The sequence below is a fragment of the Lactuca serriola genome, chromosome 6, assembly GCF_051521515.1.
Source record: "Lactuca serriola cultivar US96UC23 chromosome 6, Lser_US96UC23_V15, whole genome shotgun sequence".
In the NCBI taxonomy this organism is placed as follows: domain Eukaryota; kingdom Viridiplantae; phylum Streptophyta; class Magnoliopsida; order Asterales; family Asteraceae; genus Lactuca; species Lactuca serriola.
In genome coordinates, this window is record NC_136413.1 from 136,043,682 (window position 1) to 136,061,690 (window position 18,009).

The 18,009-nt window shown below is 34.9% G+C and overlaps 1 protein-coding gene across 1 annotated transcript; it reads right to left on the bottom strand.

Moving 5' to 3' along the window:
* Window positions 1-9,044: 9,044 nt before the first annotated feature.
* Window positions 9,045-16,843, bottom strand: LOC145056916 (beta-amyrin synthase 1-like). The gene is made up of 17 exons (XM_079004646.1): window positions 16,592-16,843; window positions 16,225-16,500; window positions 15,944-16,141; window positions 15,745-15,829; window positions 15,474-15,640; window positions 14,928-15,116; window positions 13,585-13,698; window positions 13,390-13,509; window positions 13,194-13,316; window positions 13,018-13,116; window positions 12,822-12,878; window positions 12,679-12,725; window positions 12,170-12,313; window positions 11,875-12,052; window positions 11,693-11,773; window positions 11,515-11,598; window positions 9,045-9,368 (listed from the first exon to the last, which is right to left on the bottom strand). Exons 1-17 carry the CDS (start codon window positions 16,790-16,792, stop codon window positions 9,258-9,260), a joined length of 2,274 nt encoding a protein of 757 aa, XP_078860772.1. The 5' UTR covers window positions 16,793-16,843; the 3' UTR covers window positions 9,045-9,257.
* Window positions 16,844-18,009: the final 1,166 nt, after the last annotated feature.

Sequence of the window (18,009 nt, forward strand, 5' to 3'; positions counted from 1 at the left end):
GGTGAAGATCTTCAAAAAAATTTATCACAATATTGACGATGAAATGTCAAATGAAGATGAAAATTTAATTTGGAGGTACTACGAATAATACAAAATCAAAAGTCATACAAAGACGCCTGAAATATTTTTAAAAATGTTACGTATTTCTAATTTATGTTTTTTAGTTATCTGTGGTATTAAAAATATATTATTCGTTTATATAGGGTTAAAACTATTGCGTTATGAGCAAAACAACATTCCTATGGTGTTCATGCAAACCCTAATTGCTTGGATCAAGTTTTTTCTATTTGTACATGCAATATTGTCCAAGTCTTGCAAACCCTAATCTAGCATACAACAAAACTTTGAATCAACATAAATAAACTAGTAAGAATGTTACCTTTGATTGTTGCTTGAAGATCTTTAGCTTAAGAGAACCTAGGACCTCAAATGCGATGCCTCTAATGAATCACAAACACCAAAACAAGTTGGAAGATCTTGGAGAGAGGGGAAAGGCTCAAAATCGGCTCTTGGATATCTAGGGTTCAAGTGGTAGCCGAAATATGAAGCATAGGGGTCCTTTATATAGGTGTGAGATTAGGGTTTCAGTCAGAGTCCTTATCCTGTTACTTAGCCACCAAGCAGCCCATAAGAATCTTTTGGTTCCCTATCTTGGACGAAATCTTATGGGTTATCCATAAGGATTTCGTCCACCCTCTCCCCAGGGCTTCTCAACCTACTTTGCAACTATCTAATAATTACAATTTCAGTCCCCAAAGTTTAATTAATCTCTTTTGATCACAAAATTAATTCTTGACCAATATTAACTAAACAAATATGATTTCTCATTTAATATATTATTCATATAATATATTAATAAACCATAATAATCTTTTTCTCCATTAATCATCCAGTCAAGTTGCTCTGGTGAAGGCACCCCAAAAGGACCATGCTACAACCGGGTCAAGTACATACCAAATATAGTTATGGACTTAGACACTAATCCAACAGTATCTCACTTGGATAAGTCTAATAACTATATATGCAAGTATGACTTCAAAATCCGATTAGAAATCGTAACTCTCAAAAGCCTCTGTCGAACCTTGACACGTCCTTTAGATAAGGGATCGTATAGTCCTTCGTTCTCAGGATATCATGTGGACAATCACATGGAACATAGTCATACTTATTGTCTAGCAGTTTGTTTCTCGATCTCTGATTTGTTTGACATATAACTTAATTGAACACATCAACTCAATCCCGATCGGGCCCGACACATAAGTCAAACCAAATCATCGAGGGGCCCAAGATATCGCTTTTACCCTCGCAGGATAAAAGGAACATATAAAATTCGACTTATATGCATTTACTATTCACTCATCAAATCATACACAACAATGCGTTTTATAACATCAAGTTTCTGATGCGTTTACGCATTATCAATGCACAACCAGCTCGCAAACAATAAACCATATATCTAGGTTTAAAGAGAATATGATATTATCGTCTCACAATCACTCGTGATTAATTCCATGAAGTGATTCAAGTGAGTGCGAGTCTAATCCAATACTCAAATCTTATTTCATAAGTACTCATGAACGTTGCAACAAACTTTTGCTATGTCTAATACACTTTAGACAGTCTACAAGCCAATTTATGATAGTCTTCTTTCATATCTACTTCCAACCTATGAACGACTATGGACAGTTTAAATAATCTTATTATTTAGGAAATAAAAACATGAAAAATGAAACAGTGGTTAATAATTAACACAATACAGTAACTTTACTTATAAATAAAACACCTTTATTTAATCATCAAATGTTAATTACAATTTTCTATTACAAGTTTCTAAACGCTATCTAATCACTAAAACTAATATCGTCCTTCAGCAAGTGCTTGAACCTACTCAGTCTCTTTGTGAGGGGATCTGTCGGGTTCTCCTCTGACGATACCCTCTTAACTACGAGGAGTCCCTCTTCTACCCAATGTCTAATAAAGTGATATTTTCTGTTGATATGTCTGGATCTGCCATGATCCCTCGGTTCCTTGGTCAAGGTAACCGCAACTTCATTATCACAGAAAATCTCCATAGGCTCCTTTATGGCTAGCACAACTCCAAGGTCTCTGATGAAGTTCTTCAACCATATCGCTTCCTTTGACGCTTCGCTCGCTGCTATGTACTCTGATTTTCACATTGACTCAGCTACGGTCTCCTGCTTGGAACTTTTCCACGTCACTGCTCCTCCATTCAGGGTAAAGACCTAGCCCGACTGAGAGCGGAAGTTGTCTCGGTCGGTCTGAAAACTGGCGTCACTATACCCTCGCACCCTTAAGTCATCACTCCCATCGAGGATAAGAAACCATTCCTTGGTCCTATGAAGGTACTTTAGAATATTCTTGACTGCAGTCCAATGTGCTCTACCAAGGTTCCCTTGATATCTGCTGACCATGATCAAAGTGAAGGCCATATCAGGGCGAGTACAAGCCATAGCATACATGATCGAGCCAACAGTGGAAGCGTAGGGTACTCGACTCATTTCTTCTGTCTCAGCTTCGGTACTCGGGCTTTGAGTCTTATTCAACTTGGCATTGCTTTGGGTTGGTAACTCCCCTTTCTTGGAATTCTCCATACTAAAACGCTTTAATAATTTATCCAAGTAAGTATTTTGACTAAGTCCTATTAGTCTTTTACTCCTATTTCTCACTATCCTTATCCCAAGAATATAAGAAGCTTCTCCGAGGTCCTTCATAGCGAAGCACTTCCTAAGCCGGGACTTACCATCCTGTAGGGTTGGGAAGTCGTTTCCTATGAGTAGTATGTCATCGACATACAAAAGAGGGAATCTAGCTATACTCCCACTAGCTTTGACATATATGCAGGACTCATCCTCGCTTCACAAGAAACCAAACTCTTTGACTTTCTCATCGAAACAAAGATTCCATATGCGAGATGCTTGTTTTAATCCATAAATGGATTTCTCAAGCTTGCACACTCTATTAGGGTGTTTTGCATCAACAAAACCCTCTGGCGGACTCATGTAAACATCCTCAACCAATTTCCCATTGAGGAAAGAAGTTTTGACATCCATCTGCCATATTTCATAATCATGAAACACAACAATGGCTAGCATCACCCTTATAGACTTTATCTTCTCTACTGGTGAGAAGATCTCATCATAGTCAACTCCGGGAGTTTGAGTAAAGCCCTTCGCAACCAATCGCGCCTTATAACTATGCACTTTCCCATCTATGTCGGTCTTCTTCTTGAAGACCCATTTGCACCCGACCGTCTTACAACCCGACACATTGTCAACCAAATTCCAAACTTGGTTGTCATACATGGACTGAATCTCGCTGTCCATAACCTCTTTCCACTTCACAGACTCCGGGCCTGCCATGGCTTCCTTGTAGCTGTTAGGTTCATCCAAATTTACTAGTGTATCATCACTAATAAATGTATCAACCTTATTTGTTATATGAAAACCATACAACACAGGTGGAACACTAACTATACTTGAACGTCTAAGAGGTAAGGACTCGTCAATCGATTCAACAGGAGTTTCCTCCTCGGGTTGAGCGCTAGTGTTAGAGTTTCCTTTATCGCTTGATTCTTGAAGCTCTTCAAGATCAATTTGCCTCCCACTGCCCCTTTGGCTTATGAGCTCTTGCTCTCGAAAAACCCCTCTCCTCACAATGAAGACAACATTGTCACTTGGTCTATAGAAGATATATCCAAAAGATATGTGTGGATAGCCGATGAAAATACACCACTCACTACGAGGTTCGAGCTTGTCATGAGTCTCTCGTCTTACGAAAGTCTCGCAACCCCAAACCTTGATATGTGCCAATGAGGGAGCTTTCCCTCTCCACATCTCGTGAGGTGTTTTGGCAACCTTCTTTGTAGGGACTAAGTTAAGGATATGGGCGGCAGTCTCTAAGGCATACCCCCAAAATGAGATAGGCAACGAATCACGACTCATCATCGAACAAACCATGTCCAACAAGGTTCGATTACGCCTCGCAGCCACACCATTCAACTGCGGTGTCCTGGGTGGCGTCAATTGCGAAACAATTCTGCATTCCCTGAGGTAGTCGTGGAATTCAAGACTAAGGTACTCGCCTCCTCGATCGGATCAGAGCATCTTAATTTTCCTGCCTAGCTGATTCTCTACTTCTTGCTTAAACTCTTTGAACTTTTCAAAGGTTTTTGAGTTGTGATGGATTAAGTAGATATACCCATATCTGCTATAATCATCGGTGAAAGTCATATAGAAGGGGTTCGCATCCCTTGTGGTGTATCTAAAGGGCCCACACACATCGGTGTGTATGAGATCCAATAAACCCTCACCCCTTTCACAAGTTCCAGTAAAGGGTGACTTGGTCATCTTTCCAAGTAAACAAGACTCGCACATGTCATCGTCCTTAAGCTCGAATGACTCCAACACTCCATCCTTTTGGAGTTGGGCTATGTGCTTCTTGTTGACATGTCCTAGACGACAATCCCACAAGCATGCTTTATCCAAATCATTGGAAGAATCAATATACAATACATCATTTCCTGAGTTGTCTACAACCATCACAGTTGCATATATTCCATTACAGGCAATGCTTCAAAATAGAAAGTACCATTAAAGAAAGCATTAATAGAACCTTTTTCATTATCAAACGAAAATCTAAAACCTTTTTTTATACAAACCATGAAAAGAGATAATGTTTCGTGTCATTTTTTACGAATAACAGCAATTATTCAAATCTAAACCTAACCTACTACTAAGCACTAAAGAGTAAACTCCAATCTTGGTGACAAATGATGCTTTCCTATTCCCCATGATCAAGTTTATCTTCCCATGCTCCACATCCCTACTTCCTCTTAGACCCTGCAAATCAGAACAAATGTGAAAACCACATCCTGTATCGAGGACCCTAGACATAGCATGTGATGAGTCGTTAGAATGAATAGTATAAATACCTGCGAAGGATGGCTTGATATTTGATATCTTGCAAGTACTTCGAGCAGCTTCGTTTCCAATGCCCTTTGTTGTGGTAGTAGAAGCAATCAACATCCTTCGGGTTCGAGGAAGGCGCAACGAGACCAGCCTTGGTTCCACTATAAGAGGTGCCATATTGGGACTTTACTTTGTGGTGGCTCTTAGAAGGAGCCTTCCTCTTCTTACCCTTCCCTTGCCCAATAGCCAAGACCGGGGCATTAGCAGTAGGAGTTGATGCATCAGATTTATCTTTTAGACTACTCTCAGTAGTCCTTAGCAGGCCTTGAAGCTTTCTTAGAGTGACCCCCTCCTTGTTCACGTGGTAGGTCATGTGGAACTGGTTGTAAAAATGAGGTAAGGAGTGAAGTATGATATATATATATATATATATATATATATATATATATATATATATATATATATATATATGGCTAGTTCCTCATCGAAGTTTAAATTTAACTTTAGCAAGTGGTCCATATATCTCTGTATTTTCTGCAGGTGGTCCGTGACAGACTCCCCGTCCTTCATTTTGGTAGTGATCATCGCAACGATGATCTCATACCTCTCTTGCCTTGCGCTTTGATGGTACCTAACCATCAAATATTGATGCATCTCGTAGGGGTAGTAGTCCTCGTAGGACTTTTGGAGTTCGGCGGTCATTATCACGAGCATGATGCAATGGACATTCGTAGCATCTCGCTCGTGAGCTTCGAAGGCAGCTATCTCTTCAGGAGTAGCAGTGTTGACGTTGATTTCTTTCAGCTCCTTGTCGAGGACATACTCCTTGTCCTCGTAATTGGTAACCATTCGAATGTTGCGGATCCAAACGTTGAATTTGGACCCATCGAAAATTACCCTCCCACACAAATTCATGAGTGAGAATGAGCCGGAAGAGGTCGAGCCAGAAGCGTTGTTGTTTTTCGAAGTAGACATCCGAAATAGAAAAGAGACAAAGTTTGATTAGATAAGAATCCCCAATTAAACACCCAAATGAGAAATTAGGGCTAGGATCCAACAACATTATTTAGAATTTAGAAGAGGGATGTCGTAATCTAAGCAACAAATCATTTGAAGGTAAGTGAATGACAATTCACTAATTTCCACCATGAAAAACGAAAAGAAATTAATTTTTAAATTTATTGAAAACTCCTAGATCTTTTGAGATTCATTGAACCTTTCAAAGTTTCAATTGTGTGGGATACCGAGGATCACAAACAAGGTGTGAATAACCATGCAAATATACTTCGTACTCTTGATGTTACAAATCACCTAATCAATGTACCGGTTAACCACACACGCTCCATTGATCTATGATAAACATAGAGTCACCCTTTGCCACCATTGCTAGTCCATATTAGTGTGCCGGTTATCCACGCACGCTCCACTAACAACTTGACAAGGGTACAAAGTGTAATTTCATGGAATAACATCATTTCACATTTTTTTTCTAAAGTAACTAAGATTGGGAATTTTTTATAAAAACATTTAGTTACTTTATTAATCATTATACTTTTAATGAGGAATTAGTTGTCATATCTTACCCGTTCGGCTAACGACCCTCCACCAATCAAGGAAGCTGTGGGTGAGAGTAAACACCCATTAAACTGTCATTTCATACTCAACAACCTTATACCCCCCTTATAGATCGAGTTCGTGAATGAGGCCTACTAACGATAAGAGTAGCATTAATCTTATACATATATATATATATATATATATATATTATATATATATATATATATATATATATATATATATATATATATAGAATTGTTATTCTTATAATATTATAATAGTATAAGGGTTGAATTTTAAACTTGTAAAATTCTAGGGTTTAGAATTTAAATATTTCAAAATTAAACTTTTTAATTAAAAATTTAAAATCCAAAACTTGAGGGAAAGCTTATTTGAAAATTATTAGCTAATCTTATTATCAATATTTATCACATAATTTGACCTAATCTTTTCCTTAACAATATAATTCAAATAAAAAATACAAATAATCATATTTATCTTATAAAACAAGTAGTTATCTTATTTTTGACAATTATCTTTCAATTGAATTGGGATAATCAATACACCATATTGAAAAATTTGAGTTTTATCAGTTAAAATCGTTTTTGGCAATTATCCCAATTCAATTTTAGTCAAAATCCCGAAAAATCAGCCACCAGACGAGCCGACTCGCCAAGCCACAGAACTGGACTCGTCGAGTTCATCTGGTGACTCGACGAGTCAGAAGCATAATTTTTTGAGTTTTGAGCTTGAACAAGTTAACTATGCATCAAATACAAAAAATAAACGATCTAGGCTCTGATACCACTGTTGGGTTATGAGCAAAACAACATTCTTATGGTGTTCATGCAAACCCTAATTGCTTGGATCTAGTTTTTCTATTTGTACATGCAATATTGTCCAAGACTTTCAAACCCTAATCTAGCATACAACAAAACTTTAAATCAACATAAATAAACTAGTAAAATGTTACCTTTGATTGTTGCTTAAAGATCTTTAGCTTATGAGATCCTAGCACCTCAAATGTGACGCATCTAATGAATCACAAACACCAAAGAAAGTTGGAAGATCTTGGAGAGAGGGGAAAGGCTTAAAATCAACTCTTGGATCTCTAGGGTTCAAGTGGTAGTCGAAATATGAAGCATAATGGTCCTTTATATAGGTATGAGATTAGGGTTTCAGTCAAAGTCCTTATCATGTTACTTAGCCACCAAGCAGCCCATAAGAATCTTCTCGTTCCCTATCTTGGACGAAATCTTATGGGCTATCAATAAGGATTTCGTCCACCCTCTCCCTAGGGTTTCTCAACCTACTTTGCAACTATCCAATAATTACAATTTCAGTCCCCAAAGTTTAATTAATCTCTTTTGATCACAAAATTAATTCTTGACCAATATTAACTAAACAAATATGATTTCTCCTTTAATATATTATTCATATAATATATTAATAAACCATAATAATCTTTTTCTCCATTAATCATCCAGTCAAGTTGCTCTAGTGAAGGCAACCCAAAAGGACCATACTACACCGGGTCAATTACATACCAAATATAGTTATGGACTTGGACACTAATCCAACAAAAATGACCATTACTTCCCATTCAGAAGTAGGAGAAAGAGGATGCACATATGTCGTTTGGTATGCAACTCGATACACAATAGACCTCCAATAAAGCTGAACCATATGATAAAAGTATGCATTTGTTAAATAATGTGCTGCCACTAGAGCATGACCACACACTATACCACTACTGCACCATCTCCCACATGTACACGTCCAAATTTACAGATCTAAAACACAAGTTTTCATAAAATCTGTTACTTGAATGTTTGTCATGAATATGTGTCCGGAATCTGCGATAACAAGTAAGTTCAACATGTACGGTTTTGACTATGGACGTCCGGAATTGCCTACGACAGTCTAGAATGTACTGCCACACATTTCGAAATCCAAACTTTACCAATCCCCCACCAACTCCGAAATGAGTATAACTACTATGGAATGGCCTAATTCCAAAGAAGTGGTCATGTTTGCAAATTTGAAAACAAACTAGTAATTTTGTTAGAATACTCATTTATAATGGTTAGTTTACTCAATTTCCCTTATATGTTTATTAATAAGAGATGATTACTTATAGACATGGTTTTGAAAAGTTCTAATGGCTCCGATGCTTGTACTTGACGTTGATCCTTAAGAAATACAACCTTAAGTTATATATGTATATAAAAATGAATAATAGTAGAAATATATAGAATGTATAAAACTACTGCCCTAGGTCACACCTTAATAAACAATGTGGCTCGTTACGACTCATAAAACTTGAAACTTGACATTACCGCCAAGCCAAACCTCACATTATTTAGAACCTTGATTATATTTAGAACATTAATTATAATTAAACAACAAGAAACAGTTGGTTCCGAAAAACATAGATGCTACTTTGCAATTTAAATGTGAGAAGTAAATTTGGAAATCTTACTATTAGCATAATATTCCTTAATTATTTTAGCAGAAGGATGTGGTCATATCACATATGTGCTTTTCATATTGAGCACAGATAAAACTGAAATAACCATAAAGAATTCAATACCATCATGTTCAAACGTAAGAAGAAGATAGCCAAATGAATTATAAAGATTGATAAATATTAGATTGAAAACTACAAACTCCTTCATCAAGTTTGACAACGGGAGATTTAAACAATGGCAACACGTATAGGCTTTTCATCATAGAGCCTGGTTGGGTGGTTTACTTGCAAAGCTAGCAGTACTACATGTCTTCGAGCAGCTTTCGATAATCAGCTAATGCCCATATTGGGAATACATTCCTGTATAGTGCATAGTGCAACATGCAGTTCTTATTGAAGACTCCAGTTATTTCCTGACAAAAAAAGGTAGATGAATAATTGAAAAAAAAAGGTGATGGAGAAACGTATTTTCGCTTTCTTTATTGAAATCTAATAATTGTAGTGATAATTTACTAGTTTCTTTTAACATGTTTTTTAGAGTAAATTATATGGATGGTTCCTCTGCTTTGGGTATTATTTGCAAGGTTCTAAATAACGTAAGACGTGACTTGGCGGCAATGTCAAGCCTCAAACTTTTCCGTGGCGAGCCACATCGTTTCTAAGGCGTGAGTTAAGGAGACAATTTTGTATATAATTAATATTTTTATAGTATTTTCAACTATTATTCTATTTTATACACATATATAAGTTAAAGCGACGTTTTGGTAAAGCTTAACGGCAGAAACAAGCCTTGGAGCCATGACGATCTTTTTACAACCTTGATTATTTGTGGTTACTCTTTTTTTACTCGAATGGTCCTTATTGTTGGTTTTATTTCAGTTTGGGCCCTTAATCAACATAAATGACTAATTTACCTTAACCGATCTTTTTTAACCATATTAATAAGTGTCTAGGTCGCATAACCCCCAACCCACCCTACCAATTCATGGTACTCATTTCTCTCGTGTTGACCCCGAAAAATACATACTCCTCTCGTTCCTCTTCCTCTCGCCTCACTGGTAACCTTGGACGACTAGCTGCCATCGTTCTCTTCTCTTTCTCGAGCAACCGATAGCCCTCTTGTTCGTGTATATATATATATATATATATATATATATATATATATATATATATATATATACAGAGAGAGAGAGAGAGAGAGTGGTTCATTTAAGTTTCAACCTCAGCAACACATTTTTCATATGCCCCTCCATCGCTCCGACGTAGCGATGTGGTGGTGAGGTATAATCATAGATTTAATCGTAAATGATTATACGGTGGAGAAGTGTAATCATATATATATATATATATATATATATATATATATATATATATATATATATATATATATGTGTGTGTGTGTGTGTGTGTGTGTGTGTGTGTGTGTGTGTGTGTGTGTGTGTGTGTGTGTGTGTGTGTTCAAAAAATGATTAATTATATACGATTATGGTGATTGATGGTGGAGGAGGTGGTGGTGGCAGGCGTGACGGATGTAGTAGTGGTGGGGTTGGTTGGTGGCGGAGGTGGCAACAGTGGTGGTGAGGAAAAAGGAACGTTCGATTTTGCATAATCCATTCTGTAAACTTTTTCCAAATCCATATACTTGAATTTTTTTTTCAATTTTTTTACTAATCATTAAGAGCTTATTTAACTTAACTTTTTTTTTTTTTTTTTTTTAGAAAAAACATGTTTTTCAAAATTATACATATGCGCAAATTTTTGATGTGCATATATGCACATCAACGTTTGCATATATGCATATTCTTGAAATAATTTTATTTATTTTATTATTTTTTTTATAACTAGCAACTAAGGCTTCCAAACTTTTTTTTTTGTATAAAAAAGCACACAAAAAGTTCACGTGTTTTCACTAATCTTTAAATTATCAAATGATCCTAATTCATATATTGCATCGATCTATCTTCCAAGGATGATAAAGGATCTAAGATCGATTTACGGGTCTTTTTTGCAACAATGCATGGTTGTTGATATACTTGGGACTCCAATGAACTCAACCACCACAATAAATTGGTTTTGTCATGATTTTGTGGTTCTGGAACCATTTTTTGGTTTGTTTTAAATTTTAGTTGTATGTTACATGTTTGCTTTTCCTTTTTGGTTTTGTTTCGTGTTTTTTACAAGTTTTGACTTAATTTGATTTTGATAATATTTTGTATGTCTGTTTGTTTTTTGTTGAGATTCATTTGATTTGGAGATGAACAGTCGTGTTTGCCGAGAAAAGAATGGTGCTTTCCGAGAAAAAGGGTGGTGGCTTCCGGAGGCAAATGGTGGCAGTTGCACATCGTGAAGGGGATATATAGGTGTCGGTCATATCTTTGGTAAGGGGAATAAAATAATAAAATAACAAAAAAATAATAAAAAAAAAAATACATAATAATATTTTAGAAGACGATATAGTTAATTTAAGTTAATTTGTATGCTACCATTTACTTGTACTTGCGTTTCTTTCATTTTATTTTGCTTAATGGAACTTCTTTTTTTGTCATCAACAAATATTACCTGTTGAGGAAAATCACCATTTTCTAGCTGGGAATTGATCAACAACTTAGCTGCTCTTTGCAAGGGTTTCGGGTCTCTATCCATCTATATGTTTGGAAAAAAAATTGAATTAAATGTTACAGATTTCTAAAGAGAAAGAACTTTATAATCACATTCAGAATTAAAATATGATATTCACCTGCCGAGACTTAATCAGTCCCATCATAGCCCATGCAGTGTGTACCAAGTTCGACCTGCCTCCTTCTAGTGGTATGTATTTCTGTTTATATAGTAAGTAACAAAGATGACTTATTTTATCATTATTAATTTATTATTCTTCAAACAACTTGCTCGATGTTATGTGATTATGTCACTTGTTACCTTTTCTGGGCAAGATTTGTAGCTTTCTCCCCAACCACCATCGTCCATCTGTTTTTCCAGAAGAAATTTGACAGCTTTTCTAATCGCTGAACAATTTTCAAACGTTTTACCGACAGCTGTCAGTCCTCCAAGAGCAAACCAAGTACCATATGTAAAACACACACCCCAGTTTCCATACCTAATATACCCAAAGTTCCATATGTTAACAAAATGACGAGAGAATTGGTTCTTGATTGTTTTAAAAGTCTTCTTTTTAATGCAAAAAGTGGAAACAAAAACAAAAACAAAAACAAACCATGAGCCATCTTGCATCTGTATTTTCTCCAAGTATCCACATGCACTTGTAAGGAAACTTTCTATCTCTTTTCTTCTATGTTGAGGGTATAACTTCTTAAACAAAACGAGTGCTTGGATAGCTGCTGATGTGCACTCAACATACCTAGTCAACAGATATTGTTAGTCTCTTCAAGGTTAAAATGATCATTTACTTTGATTAATTATAGGTTTCAGAATAGTCTTTATTCATTTAACATTGTAAATATATTTTGTGTATATATATGTAATCGTTATTGGTTACTTTGATTCTCCTCTTTTATGGGTTATATAGCTATTCATTCATAGAATATATATACACACCATCTTGTCTTTTGGGTCAAAAGAGAATAATACTTTATATTATATAGTGTCACTTATCTTGTGTGTATTCATCGAAACAACACTTCTATAGTGGAAAAGAAAGAGACCCTAAATTATATATGCAACTGAATGAAGATATATAAATTGTAACTCATTTAAGAGTCTTACTCATGCTCAATGACGATGTCAGCAAAGAACTCTGTAGGGTTGAGAATCTAAAAAGAAACAAAAACAATATATGTTGGACTACTATAGTAAAAGATTTAAGAGTCACATGTTAATAAAATTTTCCCAATATATGAATTAGATACCTCCAACCATTCTGATGATCCTGCTGGTTCCCATGCCGCTAGCCCACCATTTTTGCTCTATATTATCATAACAATCAAATTAAACAATTTATAATGCATATCGCTAATTTCTCTCAAAATCTATTACAAAATAAACTGTGTCTTGAACATTGCAAGTGTTTCCAAGAAATCGAAACTACAACAAATATACACTGACCTGTAGTGAAAGTATTATGTTGACAGCATCATACAGTTGCTCGGGTTTCATTACTTCACCAACAATTTCTGGTGGCATTGTTGAGAATATTAGACAACACTGGGGACAAAACAGTAATTAGACCATAAGGATTACATATATAAGGAAACCATATATATAAAACCAGCCATGCATACCTTTAACCCATCAGCAGTACAGTCTGAAACTTGCCATCCATGGTCTTGATCTGAAAAAGTCCATGACCCTTTTGAAATATGTCTATGCATGCTTTCAAAGTCACCAGAAGGATTGTCTTTAACCTAAAGTTAAGGAATATGTAATCAGGATTAATGAATTGATTATGACTCAAGAAATACACAAGAGTTTTTAGACCTGTGAAGCTTTTATAAATTCGTGTCCTTTCATCAAGGTTGGCCCAATTTCTTCTGTAAGATCAGCAGCTAACAAAGCTTGGATGGCAAGACCAGCATCCCACTCTTGGCTACCAAAACTCTGTTTCAAAATTATAAACAATCAACTTTTAGAATTATAAAAATTATGCTTTTTTATGTTGGATTTTTGTATGACCTGCATTTTCATTCCATCTTCAGCAACCCAAATATAATCTGGGATTCGAGCAAGATGCTTTTTGAAACAAATTCCATTTGGATCTTCAACCCAACATGCCAGCATACACAGTGCCTTGTACAAAAGTGAAATATTTCAATACTTGGTTCTCATTCCTGCTTTGTACTTAAGGCTAATGTAAGAAATAGTAGTGTACTTTTATTTATTTATGTATTATAACATTCTACTTTCATTTCTTTGTATACCAACATTGTACATGAGCTTATGGTTTTTTTTGTAACAATGTTTATTAGCTTTATCCGGTGTGAAAAAACGAAGCTTTAAAGAGTGTTTGAACAGGGGCGGACGCAGAATTTCACAGTAGGGGTGCATGGTAGTAGAAAAAATAAAAATTTTAAAAAATTTCGAAATTTTTTCCACCGAGGCCGGAAAATCCGCCCCTGTGTTTGAATTAGTTTATCTATCAAAACGTAATCAGTTGATAAGTTATATTTTAGTTTTTAGCAATTTTTGCATATACATGTAAATTGACCGCAAAATGACATTTTACATATTATTGATTTTTCAAAAAATAAACATTTGTTTATCACTTAGACTATGTTTGGAGTACAAGCTGAAAAGTTACCTGCTAGCTGAAAAACTAGCGTTTGGTGAAAACTAGCTAATAAGATAGTGTAATATACAATGTAATATAAAATGACATTTAGAAAAATATATTTCTTATAATTAATTAAGGTACATTTGGAAATGTTAAAAAAAATCCAGAAAAATAGTTTAAGTACCTTTTCAAAAGGCCGACATATAAACTATTTTTTAGCTTGCAAAACATAAAGACATAAAAAAACTCAAAAAATAAGCAAACTTATCAGCTAGGTATAGTGCCCAAATCCAACTATATAATAATACGTTTAACAAAAAATAATATATATATATATATATATATATATATATATATATATATATATATATATATATATATATAAGGATGAGGTAAGTAGTATATTAGCGTTGATAAACCGTAATAAATCATGAAACACTTGAAATAAGCAATCCTAAATGCTCCCTAAAGCATTGTAGTTCAAAAAAAATCTATGTAGTTATAGCATTGTACTTTTAGTGTCCTTTTTTATTAAGATATTATACTTTGAAAAATCTACCCAAATATCATAGTGTTGCTTTATCTTTGTATGACATGACTATATGGGTAGATGTTTTAAGGTACAATGTTGTAACGGGAGCAAATGGAAGTATGATGTGATATACACAAATCAATAAAAATACGTTTCTATTTCATGCACTTAACCCTTGTACTTATATCCTTATTGTATATGTATTTGGTATACCTTTTCCACCGAACCAATTGTGATATATCGACTGTTCTCATCTTCATAATGAATATGCTTCATTGTTGTATCAAGTGCTTTCTGGCGCAATTTATTAAATGGCCAACGATTTAGTAGGGGCTCAGTACAAATATATAAACTATCCCACATTAAATCTTGTAGTAGTGGATGAGGATAGTATAAATCTTCCTGGTAGGATAGGCATCTAATTAGAAAGTTGGGTAAGCATTATGCAAGTAAAATGTTATAATGAGTGAAAAAGGTTAAACCCAAGAAATAGCAATGTAATATCATTTATTTGTTTATTATAGCTTTCTAATTTCATTCGTTCCTATTAAAACATTGTACTTAGAAAAATCTACCTAGATATAGCAAAACCAATTTGCACCATTACACTCAATTTTTTTTGAAAGTAGAATGCTATAATTGGGTAGATTTTCTAAAGAAAATGTTGTAATAGAAAGAAATGAAAGTAGGATAAAGTAATACATAAATAAATTAAAGTACATTACTATTTCTTGCATTTAGCCGTAGTAAAAACTTTACCTTTGCACACAAATGTCGTATGCTCTTCCAATTGATCTCATTGTAAGGTTGTGCATAAAGTTCATCTCTGAGTTGTAGAATCAAAGGAGTGATAGGACCCACAAATCTTTTTCCATATAGATACGACATTGGCATGTATACCAACCGACAATAACACCACATTTTTGCTGAATTTAATAAATGAGAGATATTTCAAATTATTGTAAATACACAAATCATGATACCTGATATTGGAATACACACTTTGAGACATGAATACGAGTAGTTTAACCTGGATACATAGGAAGTAAAGAAGGTAGGAGCCAGAACTCCGGGGGCATAGGGTTGGTTCCTGCCCACTCGCACACACCAAGTATCTAAAAACAAATACAATTTTATACGTTTTTTTTTTCAAATATAAAGTAAAGAATATATTACATATAATACACTCACGCAAAGGAAAAAGATAAAAGAAAAAGTTGATGTATTACAGAAAGCCATGTTTTGCCCCATGATGGGATAGTGGTGACAGTGCCATGATCCAAGATCCATTTGCGGGCTTTGGTGCATGCACCATTCAGACCGCCATCCACACCTTCACCCAAAAGCCGCATGCAAATGTAACTTAATGTTGTCCCAAACATCGTGCTATGTCCCTCTATGTGAAACCCCCACCCACCATCTTCATTCTGTCAATTCCATATATACTTTTTAGAATTTTCGATCGCAAAGAAAGCCCGATTGAATCACAAAAGTATATTAAACTCGTTACCTGATGACAATATAAATAGCGAAGAATTTCTTTTCTATATTCTGCTGGGAAAACAGTGTCAAGGTGGCCAGTAATATACAAACACATGACCAACGGCTGCATGAAATACATGGGCCCAGCGTTTTCAGCAGGCCAATGTCCATCACTCGCCTGCAACGCTGCAAAGAAATTGACAGACCTCCGCAAGGCTGTTGTTGCCTTTTCATATGAGATTTCTTCAGAATCTTCAATTTTGACTTGGGGTATCGTCTGTTTGAATTGCTTCTCCTTTAGAAACTGCATATTAATTATAAGCATATTTAGTAAATTAATAGTTTAATACTACCAATATTACTATTGACGATCTAAATTTTGGTAATTCATAAACCTGCATGCGCCAAAGGAGATCACTACTGGGCTTAACTTGGTGTCGGTGGTTCCAGAAATGGGTCCGAGCTTGTTCAACCTCGGCTAGCTCTTCTGGGTTTCCATGATTTGAATCGAACTCCCATATTTGCCTTCCGACAAAGTTGTTTGTGGTGTAAAGGTACGGATCATTGCCCCCTTCAGCTATCTTCAATCTCCACATATTTTTTTTCCTTATTAAACTTCAAGTAAATGCAAAAGTAGAAAATATGGTGAAAAGTGTTATAGGGTGCACCTGCTTTTATATTAAGTGATTAGAATTGAAGAAAAGAACTCGATGATACTCGATTATCACTTTTACTTTTTCATTGACTGCGGTACACATTGTTTCGCCAACATTATTCAACTTAAAATCACAAACATGTTTTACTTGTTTTATATATGAAATATACACAACTAAAACACGTAGAATTAATGAAGACGATTTTCTATAACACTACAAAAAATATGTGTAATAGGGGCATGGCGATATTGGCAATAGCAGTGACACTGCCATTGCATTTGTCGCCATTGCATTAAAGGCGATTTACTTGTTAAAATGACAATTTTATTATCTGATCTTGAATTGCATTTATATTTTGATGTTTTTCATTATTACTTTAGAGTCAAAAGAAGTAAAAACAGCAAAGAGTAAAAGGAAAAACCCAAGAAGAAAGGAGCAACATAAGAATAATGCTCCTGTATGCGCTATCTCAAATACTTCATCTACAGACAATGCCACCAAGGTTTCTAACCGTAATTTATTCTTTATAAAGTGATTGAACAAGTTCTTCATTTTTTTTTTTTTAAAAAAAAAAGAGACATCTGAGTTATGTCTACAGGAATCAAATGGTATTCGTTCTGTGGGCCATGATGATATATAATAGGGTGAACAGCCGTTGTCTACCCAATATCAACGAGCTTTTGAAGTTGCAAGATTCAGAGAATGATAGATTTGGACTTGATGATGAGTTTGATGATTGTGATATATAGGAGATGGGATAGATCCTGAAATAAAAGAGCAAATTGACAGGTACTTTCATTTAATATTCTTTTTGGGAGTTTGAAAAATTTTAAGTTTTTATCTTCACATTCTAATTTATATATTATTCTGAGAGGGTTAAATGCATGAAATAGCAAAATACTTTCATTAATTTGTTTATAAGATCATCCTATTTTCATATCTTCCTTCTAAGAAAAATAATTGAAAGTACAATTTCATAAATGAAACAAGGGTGGTAAATAAATGGATGTATATTGTTATTTTTAGGGTGATGTGTAATTAAGTAATAGAATTAAATTGAAATTGAAAGTAGAATTGTTGAATGCAAGAGCTTTTATGACGTGTTGCCGCTAAAGGAAATAGCGACGACATGTAACCTGTTTAATTAACAAAATTAC

Coding starts and splice junctions, on each gene's coding strand:
- LOC145056916 (XM_079004646.1), bottom strand. CDS start 16,792: ATGTGGAGATTGAAGATAGCTGAAGGGGGCAATGATCCGTACCTTTAC. Junction 12,726..12,821: donor GATCATCAGAATGGTTGGAG/GTATCTAATTCA, acceptor GTTTCTTTTTAG/ATTCTCAACCCTACAGAGTT. Junction 11,599..11,692: donor GACTGATTAAGTCTCGGCAG/GTGAATATCATA, acceptor CCAAACATATAG/ATGGATAGAGACCCGAAACC.